General features: G+C 46.8%; 1 protein-coding gene across 2 annotated transcripts in view; it reads left to right on the top strand.

Annotated features, from left to right (window-relative positions):
• ADCY2 (adenylate cyclase 2) overlaps positions 1-21,695 on the top strand; it is a 407,413-nt gene that overhangs the window by 258,510 nt on the left and 127,208 nt on the right. For both annotated transcript variants that reach the window (XM_046000686.1, XM_046000685.1), the window contains exon 5: positions 19,395-19,543. In XM_046000686.1, the coding sequence (XP_045856642.1) occupies positions 19,395-19,543 (149 nt within the window). The remainder of the gene's footprint in view (positions 1-19,394; positions 19,544-21,695) is intronic.

The following is a 21,695-nucleotide window of genomic DNA, read 5'->3' as shown; positions in this document are numbered from 1 at the left end:
TGCCTGGCCGTGGGACTCCCCAGGGTGCTGAGAGACTTGTGGCGACGGCCCCACCGTCCACCCACCACAAGCCAGTGGCGTCCTCCAGTGTGACGGCCGACAGTGTCTCCGGGCACCGCCACATATCCCTGAGTCAGGTGCAGAATCGTCCCCGCTGACTGCACCCGCTGTAGAGTGAGGCCCCACGGGACAGGGCATGACTGGGTCGCCCACTGCATCCAGAGAGACTCACAGGTCAGTCCGCAGAGGGCAGACACCAGGGCAGCGGCCGTATCCTGACGGATGCTCCACTGTTCCCTGAGCTGTGTCCGTGAGGCCACTGGGGCTTGGTCGGGGCTTCCTGCTCACCTCGGGAACTTACATGCTCTCGTACCTGAGCACTCTTGGTTCTTGACACCGCATCTGTCCTTGCAGAGTGAGACAGGAGAAAGGACCGCTCCCCAGGTTTGGTCCCCCACTTGCAGGGACCCTAAGGTTACTGCCCACGCCTCCGTGCACCTGTGTCCAGCTGCCCCCGACTACGGGATGGGATGGAGCTCACTGCTCTTCCTTCCTCTCCATGGTATCAGTTATGGAGGTGACTGGGCATTTTCCCTAATTTATCTGGGATCTAGGAACACCCTTTAAAGTTGATGGGATGTCATACCGTTTCCTCCCTGTCATGATCTCCGGGACGTTAGTTCTCCTCTCTTAGGGTTTGTGGACACGAGTAAGAATTCTTTGGGCTCTATCTCCTCCGTGAGATTGTGTGGGGGTCAGGCAGGGTTGCTATCCCAGGCTACCCCACCTCATGTCAACTCAGGAATCTTCTCTGTCCCTTCCTGGCCGTTGGTTTTGGAGTTTATGATGCTGGATCATGCTCTTTTTTTTTTTTTCAATTTTATGTTTTCAGTGCTCTAAGATTCATTGTTTACGCACCACACCCAGTGCTCCATGTAATCCGTGCCCTCCTTAATACCCACTACCAGACTCACCCATCCCCCCACCAAAACCCTCAGTTTGTTTCTCAGAGTTCACAGTCTCTCATGGTTTGTCTCCCCCTCCGATTTCCCCCAATTCATTTTTCCTTTCCTTCTCCTAATGGCCTTTGTGTTCTTCCTTATGCTCCACAAGTGAGTGAAACCATATGATGATTGACTCTCTCTGCTTGACTTATTTCACTCAGCATAATCTCTTCCAGTCCCGTCCATGTTGATGCAAAAGTTGGGTATTCATCCTTTCTGATGGAGGCATAATACTCCATCGTTGTATATGGACCACATCTTCCTTATCCCTTCATCTGCTAAAGGGCATCTTGGTTCTTTCCACAGTTTGGCGACCGTGGCCATTGCTGCTATGAACATTGGGGTACAGATGGCCCTTCCTTTCACTACATCTGAATCTTTGGGGTAAATACCCAGCAGTGCAATTGCAGGGTCATAGGGAAGCTCTATTCTTAATTTCTTCAGGAATCTCCACACTGTTCTCCAAAGTGGCTGCACCAACTTGCATTCCCACCAACAGTGGAAGAGGGTTCCCCTTTCTCCACATCCTCTCCAACACATGTTGTTTCCTGTCTTGCTAATTTTGGCCATTCTAACCGGTGTAAGGTGATAGGTGATATCTCAATGTGGTTTTAATTTGAATCTCCCTGATGGCTAGTGATGATGAACATTTTTTCATGTGTCTGTTAGCCATTTGTATGTCTTCTTTGCGTCACTGCTGTTATTGGTGAAATTTCTTTGTTGCTTTTTAAAAATGTTGGCCTATTTTATTAGGTATTGAGGGAGGGAAGTTCTGCCCTATGCTGGTTTGAATGTGACAACTAAATTTGGCCCCCTATCTAATTCATCTACGTATAGTCATCAACAAATGCAATCATAATTACGGATCATTTGATGAATGTAATAAACATCTAGAATGTGAAAGGTATGTAAATAAAATGCATTATCTCTGCCTGTTCTGGCCCTCTCCCTGAAGTCATTGAGACTATAACTGGGCAAACCAGGGTAAGTGAGGGAACAGGAGCTTGATTTGTGACAGCAGGCATCACCGACTATGAAACCAGTCCTGATTCCAAGAGAAGCTCAATGCAGGTGGGTCTGTACCGGTCAAAGGAGACTTCGCCGTCCCTGAGGCTAACAAGTACGGGCCTCCTGCCTGCCAGGCGCTGTTCTAAGCCCTTTGTAAACATCTATTCCTCTGATCCCACAGCAAGCCCATTCAGGACAGGCTTCTCTGTCCCCTTTAAGATGAGGGGCAAGAGTAGATCTTCGAGAAGTTAAGAACAAAGCAAAACAGGGAGTATGACGGGAGAGAGTGCGCAGGGAGAAATGAGCAGACCCACGTCTCCAGAATTTTACGGAAGACATGGTGACAAGTACTGTAGAGAGACTGCATGGGACCATGACCTTCCTGGACAAGTTTTAGACTTGAAGGCGGGATGGCTGGGTTCGCCAGGCCATTTTGCGTCATGAATACTCCTTTGCTGTTGCGTGGAAGCTGTCAGCCAGGTGCCCCCGGCAGGGGCACGGGCTTATGGTAAAACCGCTCAGCCGCAGTGGAACACTTGTAAATGCAAGTAGCTCTCCTTATGATCTTCTGGAAATCACAATTTGGGAAGTTAATACATAATTCTATTTCACGTTTCAAATGCATGGTCCTTTAGAACCTGATTTTTTTTTTAAAAAGTTTTGCAGTATTTGGGAAAGCATGACTGGGGATCCGACATCTTATTTTATGTGTTTCTCGGTTGTGAATCCAAGTTGAGTAAGAAGCTTGAGGTCCGGCAAGTGAACTGAAAAATTGGCTGCTTCTTTTAAAGTAGTCTGCTCAATCATAATTGCATATATTGTACACAAAGAACATCTTGCTTTGGGTACTGTGATATTGTATGTTTCTATCAGCTACCAGAAATGTGTTTTAATAAAATCGCTGAACAGAGAACAGAACATTCCCAGATATTTCCACGGACCAATTTGGAGTGAATCCTGTCACATATCTGAATGCCATTTCATTAATTTTCTCCTTTCCTTTCAAAATCGTTTATTAAAAGAAATCTGAATCCCACCCAATTTTTGTTTATTTTTATATTCGTGACAAGATGTCAACATTAATTTTGAAAACCCCCACATTGTCAGAGCTAATTTACATCGATTCATGTCTGAAATGATCTTAAAATAAGTTGAAAGTGACTCACTGCCTTTGTGGACAACTGCTGAATTTTCATTGTGTGTCTTATTGGTTTGAAGTCATTTCTAAGAATAATTTGCTAAGTGTTGATCGAGGGTAGAAACCAAAACAGGACATAGTGGTGGCAATAATGTTGTATTTGCCTCATGTCCTCCCCGAGAGCTAGTCCCCCCCCCCCCCCCAAGAGTAGAAGTCCAGCCCAGAGCCAGTGTTTGGACAAGAGGGAGAAGTGATATGTAGAGAGAGACGGACATGTGGCGAATTCATAGAAAGTCAAGTTGGAATCCAAGATCTCCCCAACTGTTACTTGAACCTGGGCTCTGGGGCTGCTCATGGAGTTGGGCTGAGCCTGTAGAGCCTGTAGAAATTATTTACCCTTTGGATCCATGAATGCCGGAAGGCCCTGCCCTCCAGTCTGTGTAGAGTGAAAAGCACCACCATTCCCACCACCATTCCCGACCCCTTGCCATCCCTTGAATCTGAGCTGGCTTTTTCTTACTTATTCTAAAAGAATATAAGTTGGGGCGCCTGGGTGACTCAGTGGGTTAAGCTGCTGCCTTCGGCTCAGGTCATGATCTCAGGGTCCTGGGATCGAGCCCCGCATCGGGCTCTCCGTTCAGCGGGGAGTCTGCTTCCCTTCCTCTCTCTCTCTGCCTGCCTCTCTGCCTACTTGTGATCTCTGTCTGTCAAATAAATAAATAAAATCTTTAAAAAAAAAAATTCTTTAAAAGAATATAAGTCATGCTCTGGGATGTCTGGAGCATAGGCCCTAGGAGGTCCTGAAGTTCTCCTCTCATTTCTGGGGCTGCTGCCCCGAGATCACCATTAGGAAGCCAGTCCAGCCTCACGGAGGATGAAAGGCCGTGTGGAGCAGAACCAAGGCCCAGACGTCTGCCAGCAGGCACTGCCATAGGGCCGTGTGGCTGGGGACATGGTGGGCCTTCCAGCCAGCCAGCCCTCCCGGCGAGCGCAGTCCTGTGGCTGGCCCACAGCGAAACCACCAAGGAACCACCCCGCCGATCCACAGGATCATGACGACAAAATGCATCACTGTTCTAAACCACTAGCTTCGGGGTGATTCACTTGGCAGCAGTAGGTAACTGATGTATATTCCTGATCCGATCTGGGCTTGAGCTCAGGTCCGCACAGGCCCACACGCTGGGGAGGGCATTGCGTGATCTCCCTTAGAAGTCGCTGCCCAAGATACAATATTTCACCAAATGCCAGCTTTGTCGCCTGTCCCTTCAGTGCTCTTAAAAATCTGTTGATGCCTGACAACTGTGCTTAATGGCGTGGCCCCACTGAGACTTCCCAAGTCTTTAGATGCTGATGTTGTGAGTGAAATTCATAAATATTTTCTAACGTCATACAGCCTCTCTTCTCAGAAGCTGTGACTTTCATTCTCACGCCGATCTCAGTTTTTGATTCCTGGCAGGAAACCCACCGTCTTTTTCACGTTGGCGGGGCTGCAGTTCATAAGTCCGTCATCCGCTCCTCTGCGGTTCTGCGGCTCCGCAGCCTGCTCTGGGCTGCCCGTGGGGAACAGGAGTCGCTGCAGGAGGAGCCCGGGCCCAAGTCATTTGCGCGCACACTTGCCTCCCCCTAGAGAAGAGGCAGTAGCCCTGTCACTTCCTTCGCTGCAGAAAGCTCAGACTTCAGCACACCTTCAGGAAAAATATACAAAGGACTAGAACTGCCCTCGGCTCTTCACAGCTGCTCTGGAAATCCGTGCGTGCACGCCGACTCCCGGGCACTGTGACCCGATCAAATGATACGTCTGTGTCTATCTACAGGTGTAGACATCTGTAGGTATAGACAGACATACACGTGTGTTATGCGCATGCGTGATGTACATACATATGTTTATTATACACATTCTCCCATCGTGTCTTAGAGCACAGAAAAAGCACCGGTTCTTAAAAATTACCAAAAACAAACAAAAATTCAAAATGTATTTCTTCTCAGCTGCCACACTCGAGACGGTCTTTCCAGCTTCTTTCGGACACCTTCCAGAGTGGAAGAGATGTAGATGTGGAAATGACAGTAGAAATCTATTCAGACACCTGTCAGGCTACCAGGAGGACTTGGAGAGCCGAAGACGTTAACTGTTTGCCCCTTGTCCACTTAGTGAGTGACAGAGTCGAGGCCAGGATGTTCTCCGGACTCCCATCATTGAAACACGGGATGAACGAATGAGCTATCGGAGGAAATGTGGTTTGAAGTGTAACGGGGAGTTTGTTAGTTGCATACCACACATTCTTTCCTGTATCCGACAAATGTTTATTGAGTGTCTCCGATGGGTCAGCTTGGCGTTCCGTGTGCGGATACGGTATCAAAGAAAGCCCAGCGCAGGCACACCCACACCTACAGCCTTGGGCAGGACGGTGGGCAGATGGCTCCAGCAGGTTCACGGGTGAACGTTGGGTGCCGGAGCTGTGCACAGCACCTGTCCAACTTGGGAGAGGCGAGTGCATGCAGGGCAGCCCTCAGGGAGGAGGCGATGGAGGTGTGGGATTAGAAGCCTGACCGAACAATTCGTGGGGACAGCCCTAGTGAAGGAAGTGGGCGTGGAGGGAAACTGTGTTGGAGCCAGCGGCTGGGTCCCGGGGAGCACGCTATGTGGGGAGGAGGTGAGTGCGGTGCGGGGCTGAGGCAGCAGGTGGTTTGCCGGCTCCGGAGACAGAGGAGGAGAAGCGCGGGGCTGGGCTCACGGGGTGCAGCATGTCATGTCACACGTGGGAGAGTCGGACTTTGTCAAAAGACGTGTGCAGAGCTGAGACTCACCTGATGGAACGTTCTCTGCTGCAGAAGAGAAAGCATGAGGACGGAGGACAGGAGGTGAAGCTGGGGAGGAGGTGAGCCCCTCCTCACTCGGGCAGCAATTGTGGCCGGGACGGGATGGGGGCGGGGAGCCATCGATCAAGGGAAAGGGGCAAGTTCTGTGCGTGGCAGGAAGGACGGGAACCGCTGCTTCGTGGACGCGGGACGGTGAGAGGGAAGAGTAACCGAGGATGAGAGCGGGTTTCGGCGTGGTTACTTTTTAATTGGACCAAGGTTACCAGAGGAGGGAAGGTAGTTTCGGGTGGAAATGCTGCATTTGCAGTCCCTGCCTGGGACAGAAACCACCATTTCATCTCCCGATATCCATTCTCTCCTTCCGTAGTAAAGAGACATGCCATCCTGATTAAAAACATGCCCCCGGCATCCCTGAGAGAGACAGATGGGCTGGTGATGACCTCTGGCCGATGACCCGTGAGCAGAAGTCACGTGTTCTTCCGAGGGACGCCCCCGGGAGGTGTGCTCTTCCACTCTGGAAGGATGGGGGCAAGAAAGAGATTGGCGTGATGGACCACGAAGTCCAGAGTGGGGAGGAGGGAAGGCCGGGGCCATAGGGCGAAAGTAGTCCACTTAGAGGTCCGAGGGGGACGTGTCACGATTCAGAGCCGTGGTTCACCACCAGGGGAAATTTCCAGCCTCCTCCCCACTCCCCGGGAAGGAGCATTTGGCAGAGGTGGGAGGCAGTTTGGGTTGTCTCAGACAGGGATGGGGCTCTACTGGCATTTCACTGGTTCGGAGCTTCTGAACTCTCATCTCCGTCTGCGGGGGAGATGCTGCTGAACGTCCCCTTGTGTACAGGAGGGCAAAGAGCTGTCCAGCTGCAAACACCGATAAGATAAACGTGTACAATGAACCTGCAGGGCGTACCTGTTCACATTCCTTCACCTACACACACACACAACCCTACACACACCCATACACACATACGTGTACACACGCGCACACATACACATGCCTACACACATACACAGATACACACATACACCTATGCACAAATATCCCTACACACACACACCCCTACACACAGACACACGTGCCCTACATGTGCCGTCTACAAGGTGATCAGAGCTCGTCTGCCTGGACAGGCTCCGCCCACAGGCGGCCAGCCTGCTTCCTGCGAACTTGCAGTTTGGATGTGGCCTTACCCTCTGCGTTGAGATTAACTGAGTCGGAAAGCACCCCAAGTCGAGGTTTCCTGCTGCATTCCCTGTGTGATTTAAACGTGAGTTATCATCACGTGTAACTTACAGTCAGGTTTATTGCAAGATTTTTTTTTTCTTAAATCACGGATCCTCCAAGCCATGACTTCCTGTTTGTCAGGTAGCAGTACATTTCTTTAAGATACTATTCGATGTGATTGTCTCCAAAGACAACTGTGAGTGAGCCTTCGGTGGGAGGATCCCCGAACGAAACTCTGTCGTCTGTTGCTGAGATTCCTGGCACTTAAAAACGACGGTTGGCCAGGGATGTGAGTTCACCGATCGGGTCTGTGCCGGGCACCACCCAGCAAGCCGCAGCCAGAAGGCTACCTTTATTGTTGAGTTTGAACCCCAAGCATTTCTTTTGAGTTCCTTTTAATGAAATTCTAGCATGGGACAGCCCTTCAGCGTTTTGCTGTGGGGATTTTGCTAGACCACTTGCTGCTTGCATCTTTAACTAAATCTGGGCAAACTTCGGACATTGCTTGATGTGGGCAATGAGAATGAGCGCCGTTCTGCTAGCTGCCTTCCCTCATTGTCCTTCGTTTCTGGAGACGGTGACGTGGTGCAGAAATCGTGGGCACGTCTCTCGGTATCACCCGCGTCTGTGCCCAAGGTGACAATCCATGTTCGAGGGCAGGCATGCTACTTAAGGGGTGTTATCCGCCGGGTTGTGTCTTTGGAGGCTTTTCTCTGGAGGCTGGCATTAGGGCACTTTATTTTTTGACAAATAAGCAGAAATGGGAGCGTCGACTTCAGAGTTGTGGAGCCCTCGAGTCCCCTCTCCACACCACCTGTTCATCTCTGAGCCACAGCAGGAGAAGGGAAGCGCCTGTCTCAGGATTCAGTTGTGGGTTCACAGGAGAAATGTCAAGCAGTTGCTTCCAGAATTTCAGCTCCCTCCCTTTTCAAAGACAACCTTTGATATCATCTGTGCGTTGCTCTGCGCCCTAGCATTGTCCCGGGGGTGCTTCTGGCAGAGTCAGGCTGGGCGGGTGGGGGAGGCTGAGGGCTGTTGACGGTGTGGGAGACTGAGGATTTTGCTTTGGGGTTCAAGTCTCCACGTTCAGCCTTAGGAAAAGGTCCCTGCACCCCACTGAAGAGAAAGGGGACTTGGTCACAACTCGAGACACTGCCATGGGGAGCGGTCCCCTCCCTGTTGCTAGCTGAAGCTGTTGCTTATTGTTCTGCCCATTTATGGGTTGTCCGTTCTCGCCAGGTAGAGTTTAGCAAACCGGTTTGGGAAAGCTCTAACCGTGGACTACACCTCCGGGTTCAAGTCCTGCCTCCACCATCTGTCTGGCCCTCAGTTTCCTCTTTGTAGAAACAGGCAAAGTAAGAATGGCTCCCTGATTAGGTTTTGGGGAGTGAGATGATGCTTACAAATCACTCAGAATGGGAACCGGTACGTGGAAGGTAGCCCAGAAGTATTTGTCGAGTGGGGGAAAGAATCGGGAATTAAGAACACGTCATCCGCATTCACGTCGAGCAGTCCTGTAATTTCCTGGGAAGACAAGGAGGACATTCCTTTCCATCGTGTCCCTCCTGTTGTTCTTTGATCAATTCTGAAGGCCTCAGGTGTGACTCGAGAGACCTTTTTGGAGGCAAAACTTGGTCGCAACGTTGAAGACACTGGTCTTCCCTCCAAAGCTCTGCACCCTCCAGAAGCCATCCTTGTCGTTTCACACCCCGCCTACAGGCTCGTACGGTTTCATAAATCCAAGCACCCGGGCTCAGGGAGAGCAGCCCGTTCCACACTCGGATCCCAGGCCTCTGGGGGCTAAAAGAAAGCGAACCTGCAGGCCCACCTCGGTCAGGAAGGGAGCTCGATTACCCAGCCACCCAGCTTGTCCCAGCCGATGCTGTGGCCATCACCGTGTGATGCTGTGCGGCCAGCATCCTGGAGTGTGGGGACACTTGGTTGGCTGAGGAAAGCCCATGGCTTTTGTATTCAGGCAGAATGAAAACCTTGATAGGAGACTAGAGACCACAATGCTTTGTGTGTAGGATGACACCTGCCGCCACGAAGAATGGGCAGATTCTCATGACTTCAGCCTTTAGTTAGAAAACCATCTTTTAGGCGTGTCATCCCTGCTTTTCATCACAGAACAAAGAAACGCAGAATTGTCCTGAAATGTTTGCACGCTGGGTGGGGTTCCTGCACCTCGTAAAGCCACCAACGGGTGGATTCCCAACCCCTTGTTCCCCGGCCAGCCGTGCAGGCAGGGACTACCAGTGCGGGCTGGCAAGTCACGGGGACACTACCCGTAGGCTCCTCATGGCCACACGGCCTTCTGAGTCTGTCTCCTCGGCTCCAGTCTGCTGGGGAAAGAGCCGCTGCTTCCAGAGGTGCTTTCCAGACCTTTCCCCCTGGAGCCTCAGCTCACGGGACACGGATGCTCATGGGAGTGAGTACGTGACATCTCTCCAAGTCAGGGCAGCTTTGACAATCCTGAGCACACAGGACCGAGCACATGGCCCTGCGGTGTTGCGGCTATCTGAATAGCCAGACTAGGCTGTGGCAAAAATCCCCCCAAGTCAGAGTGCTGGTAGCAACAATGCCTTCTCCGTCGTGTTTGTCCAATGTCGTGGGCTGCCGTTTTGCACCAGACTTGGGACCTGCGCTTATAGTAGCCATTACCGGGGACACTGCTGGTCCCCAAAGCAGAGGGAAGCAAGAACATGGTGAGCCCCATACCGGGGCCCCTTCTAAGTTCTGCTCAGAACTGACCAGACTGAGACCATGGCCAAGCCTACAGTGAGTAGAGCGAGGAAAGAAAGGGTCAACCCCTACTTCAAAAAAACAAGTCCGTGTACTGCAAGTGTTTCCTGCACAGAACAGTGTGTCTAGTCTTCTCTAGCACGTGGTTTCATCAAAGGGCTGCATTTGTGAACATCAAGTTACCCCGTTTTCCTCCTTGCAGTCTTTCCTCCCGTCGATTTCCAACAAACTTACTTCTTGTTGATCTCCTGTCAGTAGTGTGGTATCTCCACCTTCCCTTCTTCTGGAGAGACATCTTCTGGCCACCTGTATATCATGGGTTTTTTTGCCCCTGCTCCCCCCAAAAAAATCCGGGAGGGTGGCCTGTCTTTACACATTTTCTCCGGTGTTTTCTCCAACCGACTTCACCTGCTTCAGGCTGGATGGTTCCTTGCTTGTGGGCAGCTGTTCTTGAAAGGCCGATGAGACCAGAATTCACACCACTGTGGAGCACTTGACTTTTATTCTATGTTGTGTGAGTGTGGGGACTTGCATGATGAGCTCCCCTTTGGGCAGTTCAGCCCCACCGGCGTTGAGTTGTGTTGTGCCCAGACCGTGTGGGTGCACCGGCCTGGGCGGTGCCTGTGATCCCTGGGCCCCTCCTGCCGTCGTGCTCTGGGCACTGTGTGCAGTGGATGGCCCCGCAGGCTGGCCGAGGGACAGAGTACCGTGCCTCTTATCTTAGGACTCCATAGTCTCCACCCGAGGATTGAATATTTCTATCTTTTCAGTGATTTTTTTTTTCCCCACCAGAAGCTCTGTTTTTGAGAATGGAATTGACAGTGGACAGTAAACAGTTCAAGTTGAAAAGTATCCATTTATCATCGCCCATGACTATAAACACAGTGTATACTTTGACTTAATTGGCCCTTTTGTTCTCCAACTTCTCTGAACTAGAGAGTCATCCCATGAGAGCGATAATTTCATTCTTGTACCGTCTATTAATGACGTGTGCTCTAAAAACCTCTCCATCATCTCACTGAGCTTGCAAATCAGAACGAGTGCAGAGAGTGGTCAGTGGCTGTAAAGTCGGGAGACAGAAGTTCATTTGGTCTTGACTCCCCGGCGACCACCAGCCACCTCACAGCGCCCTTCTGAATGACACTGTGTCTAGTGTGCCCCTGTCTGGGTAAAAATGTTAACATTCACGTGAGACTGACTGTGACCAGGGTTTGTAAAATGAGGCAGCAATATAAGAATGTAACAAGAGGACTTACTGTTTTGTAAAAGGAAACAGCAGTTTGTGATTGCATATTGATTTTAATTTGCACAAAGCTTTCCGGCTTTCCTAGACTGTGGAGCAAACAGGCGGGCTTTCCCTCTGTACGCCAACACCGGCCGTTCATAGGGCACACCGGAACTTCTGGTCCTTCTTCAACCTCCTCTCCTTACGGAAGTCACTCCTCAAGAACCAGCACAGGCTCAGTCTCCTCCTGCCGTGGTCTAGATTCCAAGTGGTCACTCCTTCCTCATGGTCCTTCTGACAGCATTGGCCACCATGTCACAGTGTGAGCACTTGGGCTCTTTTCTCTGTGTGTCACCAACTGTTCAACCCCAAAACACTGAGAAGTAAATTCTGGAAAGGGCGTCCTGTGGTCCCAACAAATACTCAGCATTCACATGGGCTTGGAGACCTTCAGCTCCTCTGGCTGAAAAGACAGATTTTTCAGACAACCAAACTGAGACTCGAAGGCTGCAGTGACGCGGTCGGGGTGTTGTAGATAGTGGCTGAAAAAGGTCGGGAAGCCACGTCTTAGTCCATGTCGGTGTTGTTTCTACCACAAAGTGCGGCTGCGCTCTTTCATACATCCATTTCATGACTGAAATGTTTGTAAAAATCATGGAAAGATGAAACAAGACCTTTAAAGTATTAAGAGCATTCAGTGTGTTCTGGTTAATTGATGTGAAACAGGATTTTTAAGGAGGAACCCGAAAGAAAGCAGCTCAATTTAACAACAGGAAACAGCACAGTAGCAGTGGCTACTAGAACATATTTTGGGGATGCGCTGATGATCGACGTGGTCCCAGTGGAGGCTGCCTATTTTCTGAGACCAAGAGACATGAAGCTGGCTGCGAGAGGAGATACGAGCTGGGGAACGTGTTGACGTATCCTCATGTCCCAGGCAGGTGTTTTCTGAGTACAGTGTTCTCAGCATTTGCTCCTGAATGGACACATTGTCCTTTCATATGGCAGGCCAGTATTAAATGACATCATTTGTCTCTTTAGCACCACATGTAACCCGGTGGCTGCTTAGGGATCTGGTGTCTTTCATTCTGATAGCTACTTTCTGTTGGGAAGAGAAACATTTATAACAATATCCCTTCTGTTCGTTACATTGGTTTGGCATCTTGATGTAACTGGATTACATTTAAAATAAGAACAAACTAGAAATAAGAATCTTGAAAGAGAAAAAAAATTCCATCTTACAAAAGGAGTGTGTCACTGTCTTCCTCTCCTTTGAAAAATTCAGCAGATTTAAATTTTTATTACATGCATGGCTTGTTGAAGGCACAAAGCATCACATGCATTATCATATCTTAGCTCAAAATTTGAGTACCAGTTTTCTTTGCTTAAATTGGATTTTCCTATCAACCAAAATTATCTCCAGAATAGCATAAAAATAGAAAATTATAATATCTGCTTTGTTTCATTGTATTAGAAACACCTTGGAGCTCAAATTGTCCTACACTTTGATCAACAGGACTTTGGAATTTACTCACTCCATAGCTCTTCTATGAGGCACAATGTAAAGGAACAAATTCTAGGGAAAAAAATTGCTAATGAATAGTAATTGGAGGTTTAATAAAAGGATGTGTTGAAATAGACCCCTGAAGCCAGGGCCGTGATGTATCAGATAACCTTTGAATATGCCAGAATTAGACAGATTTTCTGTCATTAGACAGTCTTTTCTAGGGAGAGAAAGAAGTAGTAATGGTATGCATCAGTCAGTCTAATGACAGCTTGATTGTCCAAAAATCCCCTGAAGGAATTTCTCCAGTGTACTTGCAGGGAGAGCGGAGCTGGGTTATATCCGGCATATTAAGCACTTACGTTTGTGGGTTGCTTTCTGATAATTTGGCAGGGCACACAGCTACATTAGCAAAAAGCTGAAATATTAATGGAAATATTAACCTTGTCAGATTATGAATTGAGTTGAAATTTATCATGTGTGCCATAATATTGGGCCTTTTTTTTTTTTCCTTCAGAGTATAGCATTTTGTAAGAAAAAAAAGATAAAAGTGTATTGATTTACATATTTCAGTACAGGCTTTTAGTTGAGGCTCACCCTCTTGTCCAAAGCGGTCACCACCAAGAGGACATGTGCAGACCCCAGAGCACAGACCCCATTCATGAGCTCTAATCAGAGGTTGTGCTTTCCACCGGTGGTACTAGAACAGCATGGTGGTAAGGCAGCCTTGGGTTCTTAAATGTGTCTGGTCGGCTGTTACTAAAATCTGAATCCCAGTCTAAATTCACACAGATTCTGGAACACGAAAAAAAGGAGAAAAAAAAGAAAATTATGGCTTATACAACATATATATATATACACACACACACACACATATATGTGTGTGTATATATATATATATGTGTGTGTATATATATATATATGTCTTATATTTTTGAAACTACCTATAAAAAGCCATTCATCCATCTGCACTTGAGTCTAAAATAAAGATTATAATTTACATTTGGTCATTAAATGAAGCTATGGGCCTGAAAGAGAATTACTATATTGGATTCTTTTTTTGTTCATGGACTCTGTCCTTCAGGAAAGGCTAACTTTGGGATTTCGCCTATTCTTAAGACAGAGTGTATGAGGAGGAGAGAAGACGCTTGGAAAGATCTCAGCTGGGTTTATCCCAAGCAGACCCTGAGACAAGGATCTCGGTGGAGGCAATTAGTTGGGAGGCCGTTGCAGGTAGCCGAGTGAGGAAGTGGGTCAGGGAGGAAGGTCAGCTATTGCAAGGGGCCACTGGTGGCATCCAGGGTTCAGACCTGCTCGAGACCCTCAGAGGGAAGCATGGAGCATGCTCAGATCTTCCCACTGAGAGATGTGGGTGCAGAAGCCTGGGAATTTATCCATCAGTTCTCCGTCATTGATTGAGACCCATGAAACTGTAAGGAACAAGCTGCAGGTGGCCTCCAAGGAAGGCAGAGGGAATATGGACAGGACAGCACCGCCACAAGAAGCATGACTAGAAGTGAGTGTGAACAGTGAGAAATGCTACTGATTGTTTTAAATCCTAGAGAAGACTGCACAGAATCCATGAACACACACAGGTAATGATCATAAGAGAATAGAGCAGAACTCTGTAAGGTGAACATTATGTCCTGGTGAATTTTATTTTTTTCATGGCCCTTGACTCATCCATCACCCATCAGAAAGAATACTAACTTCGTTTTAATCAAATGAAGCCAATCACCAGACTTCTCTGTAGACACACAGATTCCACTGGGATTTCTAAAACGAGAGTCTACGTCCAGATTTGTAATCTGTTACATAGGACATGCTATAATGTTCTGTATTACTGTTTCAGAAGTTAACAAACTTATAGTCAGTGTCTACTTGCTTTGATGACGACAGAGATTTGATGGCATCTCAGAGCAGTATGCTTCCCTTGGCTCTGTCCAGGGTTGGTCTATTCATGCTGAGAACATGAGCAGGTAGGCCTCCTGATGATTGTTGGCAGCGACTTCACACATTCCTCACTAGCTTTCCCCTGTTTGTTGAGATAGATTTTTAACATAGTGACTCCTTTATAATATTTGGTCTTATACCCAATTATCCGATACATCAATCAATAAATGGAAAGTGAACCATCCCGCACAGTATTCCTTGGTACATATAGTGTGCTCATTCTTTGTGGAAATGGGTTTAAGTAAATGTTGCCTTAGTGGAACTCAGCCCCAAACTTTAAGGGACAAAGTCTATCTATCTTAAATACTTCCTTGGATATGTCATGTATTTTAATGACTTTTAGACTTCTCAAATGTCTAACCATCCTGTTGGTCACAAAGGCCAGCACATGGAAGAATGCAAGATAAGTGGCAAATATATGTATTTGGGGGATGGGCGGCAAAAGATGAGATGATGGACTAACTCTTGATATCAAGATTTCAAAAGGGTTCATCATTTATTTTAAGCATAAATCCCATTATCTTTTCACATGGGTTCTTAGAGAGAGAACCAACTTGTATCACCATCAAGCCATCAGCCAAAGAAACCAAATGCTCAATTTGTGCATAGTAAGGACACAGACTTTTTTCAAGTTTTAAAATTCGAACTTGAATTTTCATGTCATTAGTAGTTTCTTGGTATTCTGAATTAATTCCAAATGGGTCCATTTTTTAGGGGCTATCTGTTTCTTTACTAAACTCAGTTACTTGATTTTTTTATTCCATTATTGAGTGCAGTATTTTCCGTCCTCCTGGTGTTGCTTATCCTGCACCCTGGCTGCATGCTGAGATACCTCACCCGGTCGGGCATGCTTCCTGCTCTCAGCATTTTGCTTAAGTCCAAAGTTTGGACTCACCTCCTCCCTTTAACATGATGTTGCTGTATTGTTAGATTGTTAGTGAAAGTTGGGGGATAACAGAAGAGAAGTTGAGCTTAGGATGGGATTAAAATCAGAATGTAACTTCAAGAGGCTACCAACGTTCACTGGCCATTTCCCAACATGGGGGAGCTTGGAATGTGCTCTTTCTCCTTAAACGCAGACTGTTGATAGGAAACTAGTGCCTCTTCTCCCTCTGCATAAGTCTTTCACTCCTTCCCTCCATTCCCTGGGCCCATAACCACAGTGTGATAGTCTGCCGGGGAGGAAAACCCAAGGCAATCACTACCCTTGTTTTGCAGAATAGTCAAATTTTCCTTTGTGTGAATATCACTAGTGTAGCTTGTGCCTAGGCCTGGTATTTGTGGTCAGGAAGGTCATTAATATGACTTTAAAACATGAGCACTGTCTACCCAGGACCCAAGGTTTCCAGGTTCCCACTCACCATGGTCATCACTGACAGTAAACAGAATCTTTGAAATTAGATTTGTCTTTGATGTGTGCTGGATAAAATGTACAGTAAGTCACTCATTCATTCAAGAAATAATTCTAGAACAAATACTCTTTTCTGGGAACTTCCACAGGAGTTGAGCAATAAAGCAATGTACAGGGCGCCCCTTTATTTCCTTTTCTATCCCTGGTCTCTGTGAGTGGGAGGAACCACATTTGAAGATGTATCTCCAATGTCCATAGCAAAAATTATTATTTCCTCCTCTCAAAGAAATTCTAGAAAATATGTGGACTTGTTCATCCTGTCCCTGAAGACTGAAATATCTACAAACTCTATTTTTTATATTAATTTAGCTATATCAATTTTCTTTTCATTAGGTTTTCATCATTTGTCTCTTTTTTGTTATCTTATTTTCTGTAATGCTGTGTTCTTATATTTAAGATGTGCTTATTGTGAATAGAGTTACATTTTGTCTTTTTTAAAATCCAACCTGACAGGGGCACCTGGGTGGCTCAGTGGGTTAAGCCCCTGCCTTCGGCTCAGGTCATGATCTCAGGGGCCTGGGATCGAACCCCGCATTGGGCTCTCTGCTCAGCAGGGAGCCTGCTTCCTCCTCTTTCTCTGCCTGCCTCTCGACCTACTTGTGATCAGTCTCTCTCGCCCTCTCTATTAAATAAATAAATAAAATCTAAAAAAAAAAAAAACAACAAAATACTAACCTGACAGTATTAGTCAAGTATTTGAAGTATTTCGTTCATTTACATTTAATGTAATTTCTGATCTAAAAGGCCAGCAATAGCCATTTTATGATGTATACTCTGCTTCTTTCTCCTGTTTTAAGTTCTATTTGACTCTTCATTGTGACTTATTTTGGGTTAATAAGAATTTCTGTCTCATTTTTATTGCTAACCTCTTAGTCATACATTCTTTCACTCTTTGTTCCTAAAGTGGAAATTATATCCATTCTTGACTTGCTGCATTCTACTATAAATTACTACCTTTGCCACTTCCCATATAATCCTAGGACCTCAGAATATTTTAAATCCATTTATTCCCACTTCACAGATTATGTTAACGCCATTGTAGATTTCATTTCTGTTGTATTTTAGATCACCCAGGACATTATCCTCATTATTTTGTAGAACTAATATTAATTTATATTTTCCCAGATATGTATATGGACATTTAACTTATTAAATACTTGGATTTTTCCATTTTACTTCTTAATTTTAATTAAATGGAAACTTCGAGAAGAATTTAAGAAAACTAAGAACATAATTATTAAATTGTCTTCTTAATCTCTTAAGTATGATTAAAATTCCCTTTGTCATATCAGTATCAGCACTTATGACAACTGTTAGCACTTTGCCATCTACCTAACTGTCTCCTTTTGCAAAGAGGCTGGTGACAGTACTAACCAAATAGAGGTGTTGTTTTGACTCATTTATTTCACTTGAGTAGCAGGTGCTCCTGGACTATTAGTTTTCCTTCTGACTTGCCACATCTCAGGCATGTGGCTTCCTGCAAACACTAGCCTGTTCCTCCAGCTTCATCTGATGGGAAGTGCACAGTGGGTGGGCTCGCTGCTGGATTACGAACCACATGGTAGCAGGGATGTTGACTCTCTTCTCCTTTGCATCTACTATTAGTGCTTATCATGGGGCCTGGCATTGAATGGGCAATGATGGATGTTTTCTGAATCTGTGAATAAATTAATGAATGACAGAACAAATGACCAATACTCAGTTATGCCAGTTCTTGGTCAGACACTCTACCATGCACTGAGATCCCCCCATGGGTACCCACTTGGTTTCCTATTAGCTTTGCATCTGTTTTTTCCCTCCCAGAACAGGCTGGGGAGGGGCTGCAGTGAGGGCTTCGCATCTTCATCTGGATGCAGGCCACACCTTCCCTCTGCTCCCTCGATGGACGTTCTCAGCAGGCACTAACATGATGTGCCCTGGGGCTTGATCCAAAGGGACACCGGCCCTGTAAACCTGGGAAAAAAGACTAGCTTCCCCTCCCCTGTGTTCTGTTACTTTGTCTGCATAAATGAATGGATAAATGGGTGAATGCATGAATGAATGAATAAGAAGGGAAGAAAAAAGAGAAAATGGGGAAGACAGAGAAAATATTTCATTCAAGAAATGTTTTTCAATCAACACTATTTTTTTTTAAGATTTTATTTATTTATTTGACAGAGAGAAATCACAAGCAGGCAGAGAGGCAAGCAGAGAGAGAGGAAGGGAAGCAGGCTCCCCGCTGAGCAGAGAGCCGAATGTGGGGCTCGATCCCAGGACCCTGAGATCATGACCCGAGCCGAAGGCAGAGGCTTAACCCACTGAGCCACCCAGGCGCCCCTCAATCAACACTATTAATTGTGAAATGCACAATACCTAAATATGGTGTTTTCTATAATACATGAATGTGTTTTTTTAAGATTTATTTATTTTAGAGAGAGAGGATGCACGTGAGAATGTGCGTGCTTGAGCAGGAGGGGCAGAGGGAGAGGAAGAGAGATTCTCAAGCAGACTCTGTGCTGAGGGCAGAGCCCACTGTGGGGCTCGATCTCACGACCCTGAGATCATGACCTGAAACCAAGAATCAGAAGCTTAACTGACTGAACCACCCAGGCACCACTAAAATAATTTAATGTCTAAATAACTAAGAATGAGTACAAAGTTTCAAAGATTCCTCTTCTTTGATACTTTTTCTCAAAAACAATATTGCAAATGTCACTCTAAAATAAGTAGATATTAAAATAAGTGTAATGTTACATGCCACTGTTTGCTGTGTCTAAAGACCAAAAATAAAAGAAAGTCTCATAATTTATCATTTCCATGTGTTCCACCTGTAGTCTTTTATACATGACATTTTACAGATGCTATTTCTGACTCTGTCTCTTTATAGTAGTTTAGAATCACTAAAAGGGATTGTGTGGTCATCACAGAGGAAATGAAATATTTGAAAATATTTGACTATCTTATTTCAGAAGTACAGAATATTTGTTGACTTTCTGAAATGCAATAAAGCTTGTACTTTATCTCCCAAATGAACAGGCAGGCAAAAATGAGTATTTTTTATCTTTGACTCTCCATAGGTTTCCGGCATTTTTATATAATTTCTGCTTTACTATGTTAAAACCAGAGTAGATAAATAGTATCCTTGGAGGAAATACCTTTGCTTTCCTCTGAAGGACACATACTTAGAACTCCATAAAGAATAAATAATATAACACATGCTGACCTTAGAAATTTTGGGTTTTTTCAACATGTCCTTCTACTCCCATGTTTTAACTTGCTGGAAAGAGTCATCCACTTGGCCCCAATGCAGATCCGCGATGCTCTCAGAGGTGACTCGGGTGTTACTGTAATGACTTGAAATGTCTCCGTCTTCCTCCCACACCCTCTTTCAGGAGCGGCTGCTGCTCTCCCTGCTGCCGGCGCACATAGCCATGGAGATGAAAGCCGAGATCATCCAGAGGCTGCAGGGCCCCAAAGCGGGCCAGATGGAAAACACAAACAACTTTCACAACCTGTATGTCAAGCGACACACCAATGTGAGGTACGCTGCTCCGTCCTTGTCCCTCCACACGGCCCGGGAGCCGCTCGCCAGCCTGGGAGCTCACGTCTCACAAAATCCTGTCTCCTCCGCAGCAGTAAAGGAGGCCCTGCCCCACGCCCCACGCCCCCCCCCCCCCCGCTGCCCCTCAGGGCCTTCACAGGAAGATCAGGAAGTAGAATACTCTTCACTTTACCGCGTTCTGTTGTCCGTTATGGCCCTGCTTTCTACAGCTGACCTTCTGCCCCAAAGGAAAGAGAGATGGTTAGTGGGTCCTTATCCATAGGTAGGTTTCATGGCATCCCGGAGCCCAGGCTCCGCGACTCTGTAGTAAGACTGATGGTGGGCTCTTGATGCAGACTGATTCCTCCGGAGGGACTTGGGGGGCCAGGGCCTCAGCAAAGTGAGCACTCCCTGATCGTCAGGAATGATGGGTGTCTGGGCTATGGCCAACCAGTGACCAATGTCACGGGGCACTAATGTGCCCCTTGGTTAATAGTGCAAGTCCCAGCTTTCTGGTCTGCCATAGTCCCATCTGCTTCTCAGGGAGCCGCTCCTTGCGTCACAGTACGTGGAAAACATGTTATCAGCCTGGGATTGAGATCCAGAAAGAGAACCCTGCGGGGCCTCCTTCTCCCCTAGCTCTCCTCCAGGAAGGAGCGGTGCGGGCCCTCGCTTCAGTGTGGGGGGCGTTTCCTCCCACGCTGCCCATCTCCCAGCTACAGCAGAATGTGCCCCTCCAGACCCAGGTGCCGAGTCCCTCACTGTTCCCCAAGCCCCCCAAACCTCAAACCTTACCTCCACTCAGCTCTGATGCAGTAGTGCTTTTTTCCTTGCCAGGTTCTCTCGATAAGTACCTCGTGCATCGGGCCTCATTCATGCCGCGTTGGGATTACTCACCCTGATCACTAGTTCGGGAGCCACAACCACAAACATAACTGCAGTTGGCTGAACACTGGCTCCTTGCCCTTTGGCTCTCAAGCCTGGATCCTTTCCAGTGCATGGTCCAAGCTTCCAGTCTGGTTGCTGCAAGTCAAGGGTTTTTGAAGTTATTAAGAAGAAACAAATTTGACTAGTCCTTGCCACTGCAATTTAACTACATTGCTAAGACACATCTCATTTTGACCCCAGATTTTAGGAAAGGTGTGTAGAGCTGGTGATATGGCCCAGACATGTCCAAGCATGCCCAGAGCCAAATGTATAATGAGAAATGCAGATTGGGAAAGCAGTAATGGAAAAAAGCTGCATTATCACCGAGAACTAAGGAAGCAGCAGCTAAATGGAGAATCACGGGTAAAAAATAATAATAAAATTAAATTAAGTCCCTACCATTTCGAGGAATTTTTAAAAAATGAGTGTATTCCAAGAACATCCACACCTGTTAAGGAGTAAAACTATTTAAAACACTGTCCTGCCTTCAGGTTTTTAAGCATTTCACTTAAAGAATTAAAGAAGAAACATTCTCATGGTATCCGACAAGGTGTATTTTACTAGAAATTTCCCTTTCCAGCCTTAGCTGTCTGAAAAATCAGCAATATCCCCCTACTTGAGGAAAGAGTTTTAAGTCACCAATGGGGACTTTAACGCATATAAAGATAAACCAGCTGTATCTAAACAGAGTCCCAGAATATCTTTGAGTCTTTGTGAAATAACCCAGGCTCAAAGAGCCTGATAAAAATGAAACCACCAGCCTCATGCAGGTGACGAAGACTCCCCGTGCTATCTGTATTAGCTACCAATTTGTATGTTACAAAGGACCCCAAAACCCAGTGGCTTCAGGCAACAGTAAACATCATCTCACAGTTTCTATCTGTCACAATTTGGGAGCAGCTTCTCCTGGTGGTTCTAACTTACCGTCTTTGACACAGATTCAGGCCTGGTGTTGGGAGGGCTGCTGGGGGACCTGACTTCAAGGCAGCTCCTCACGTGGTTTGCAGGGGCCCTGACTGTTGGCTGGAGGCTGCAGGTTGTCATTGCTGAGCTACTGCTCACGGGTGGCTAGGGGGACCTCCCAGCATGGAAGCTTGCTTCCCCAGAGCAAGGATCCAAGACCGGGCCATGGGCAACAGCAGTTCCTTTATGACCTAGTCTTGCAAAGTCATTGCCATAATTCCTGCAGCATCCTCTTGGGGATGCAGATCAGCCCCATCCCAGA

The sequence above is a fragment of the Meles meles genome, chromosome 3 (assembly GCF_922984935.1).
Source record: "Meles meles chromosome 3, mMelMel3.1 paternal haplotype, whole genome shotgun sequence".
Lineage (NCBI taxonomy): Eukaryota > Metazoa > Chordata > Mammalia > Carnivora > Mustelidae > Meles > Meles meles.
The sequence above is the reverse complement of the archived record's forward strand: the minus strand, read 5'-3'. Positions and strand labels throughout refer to the sequence as shown.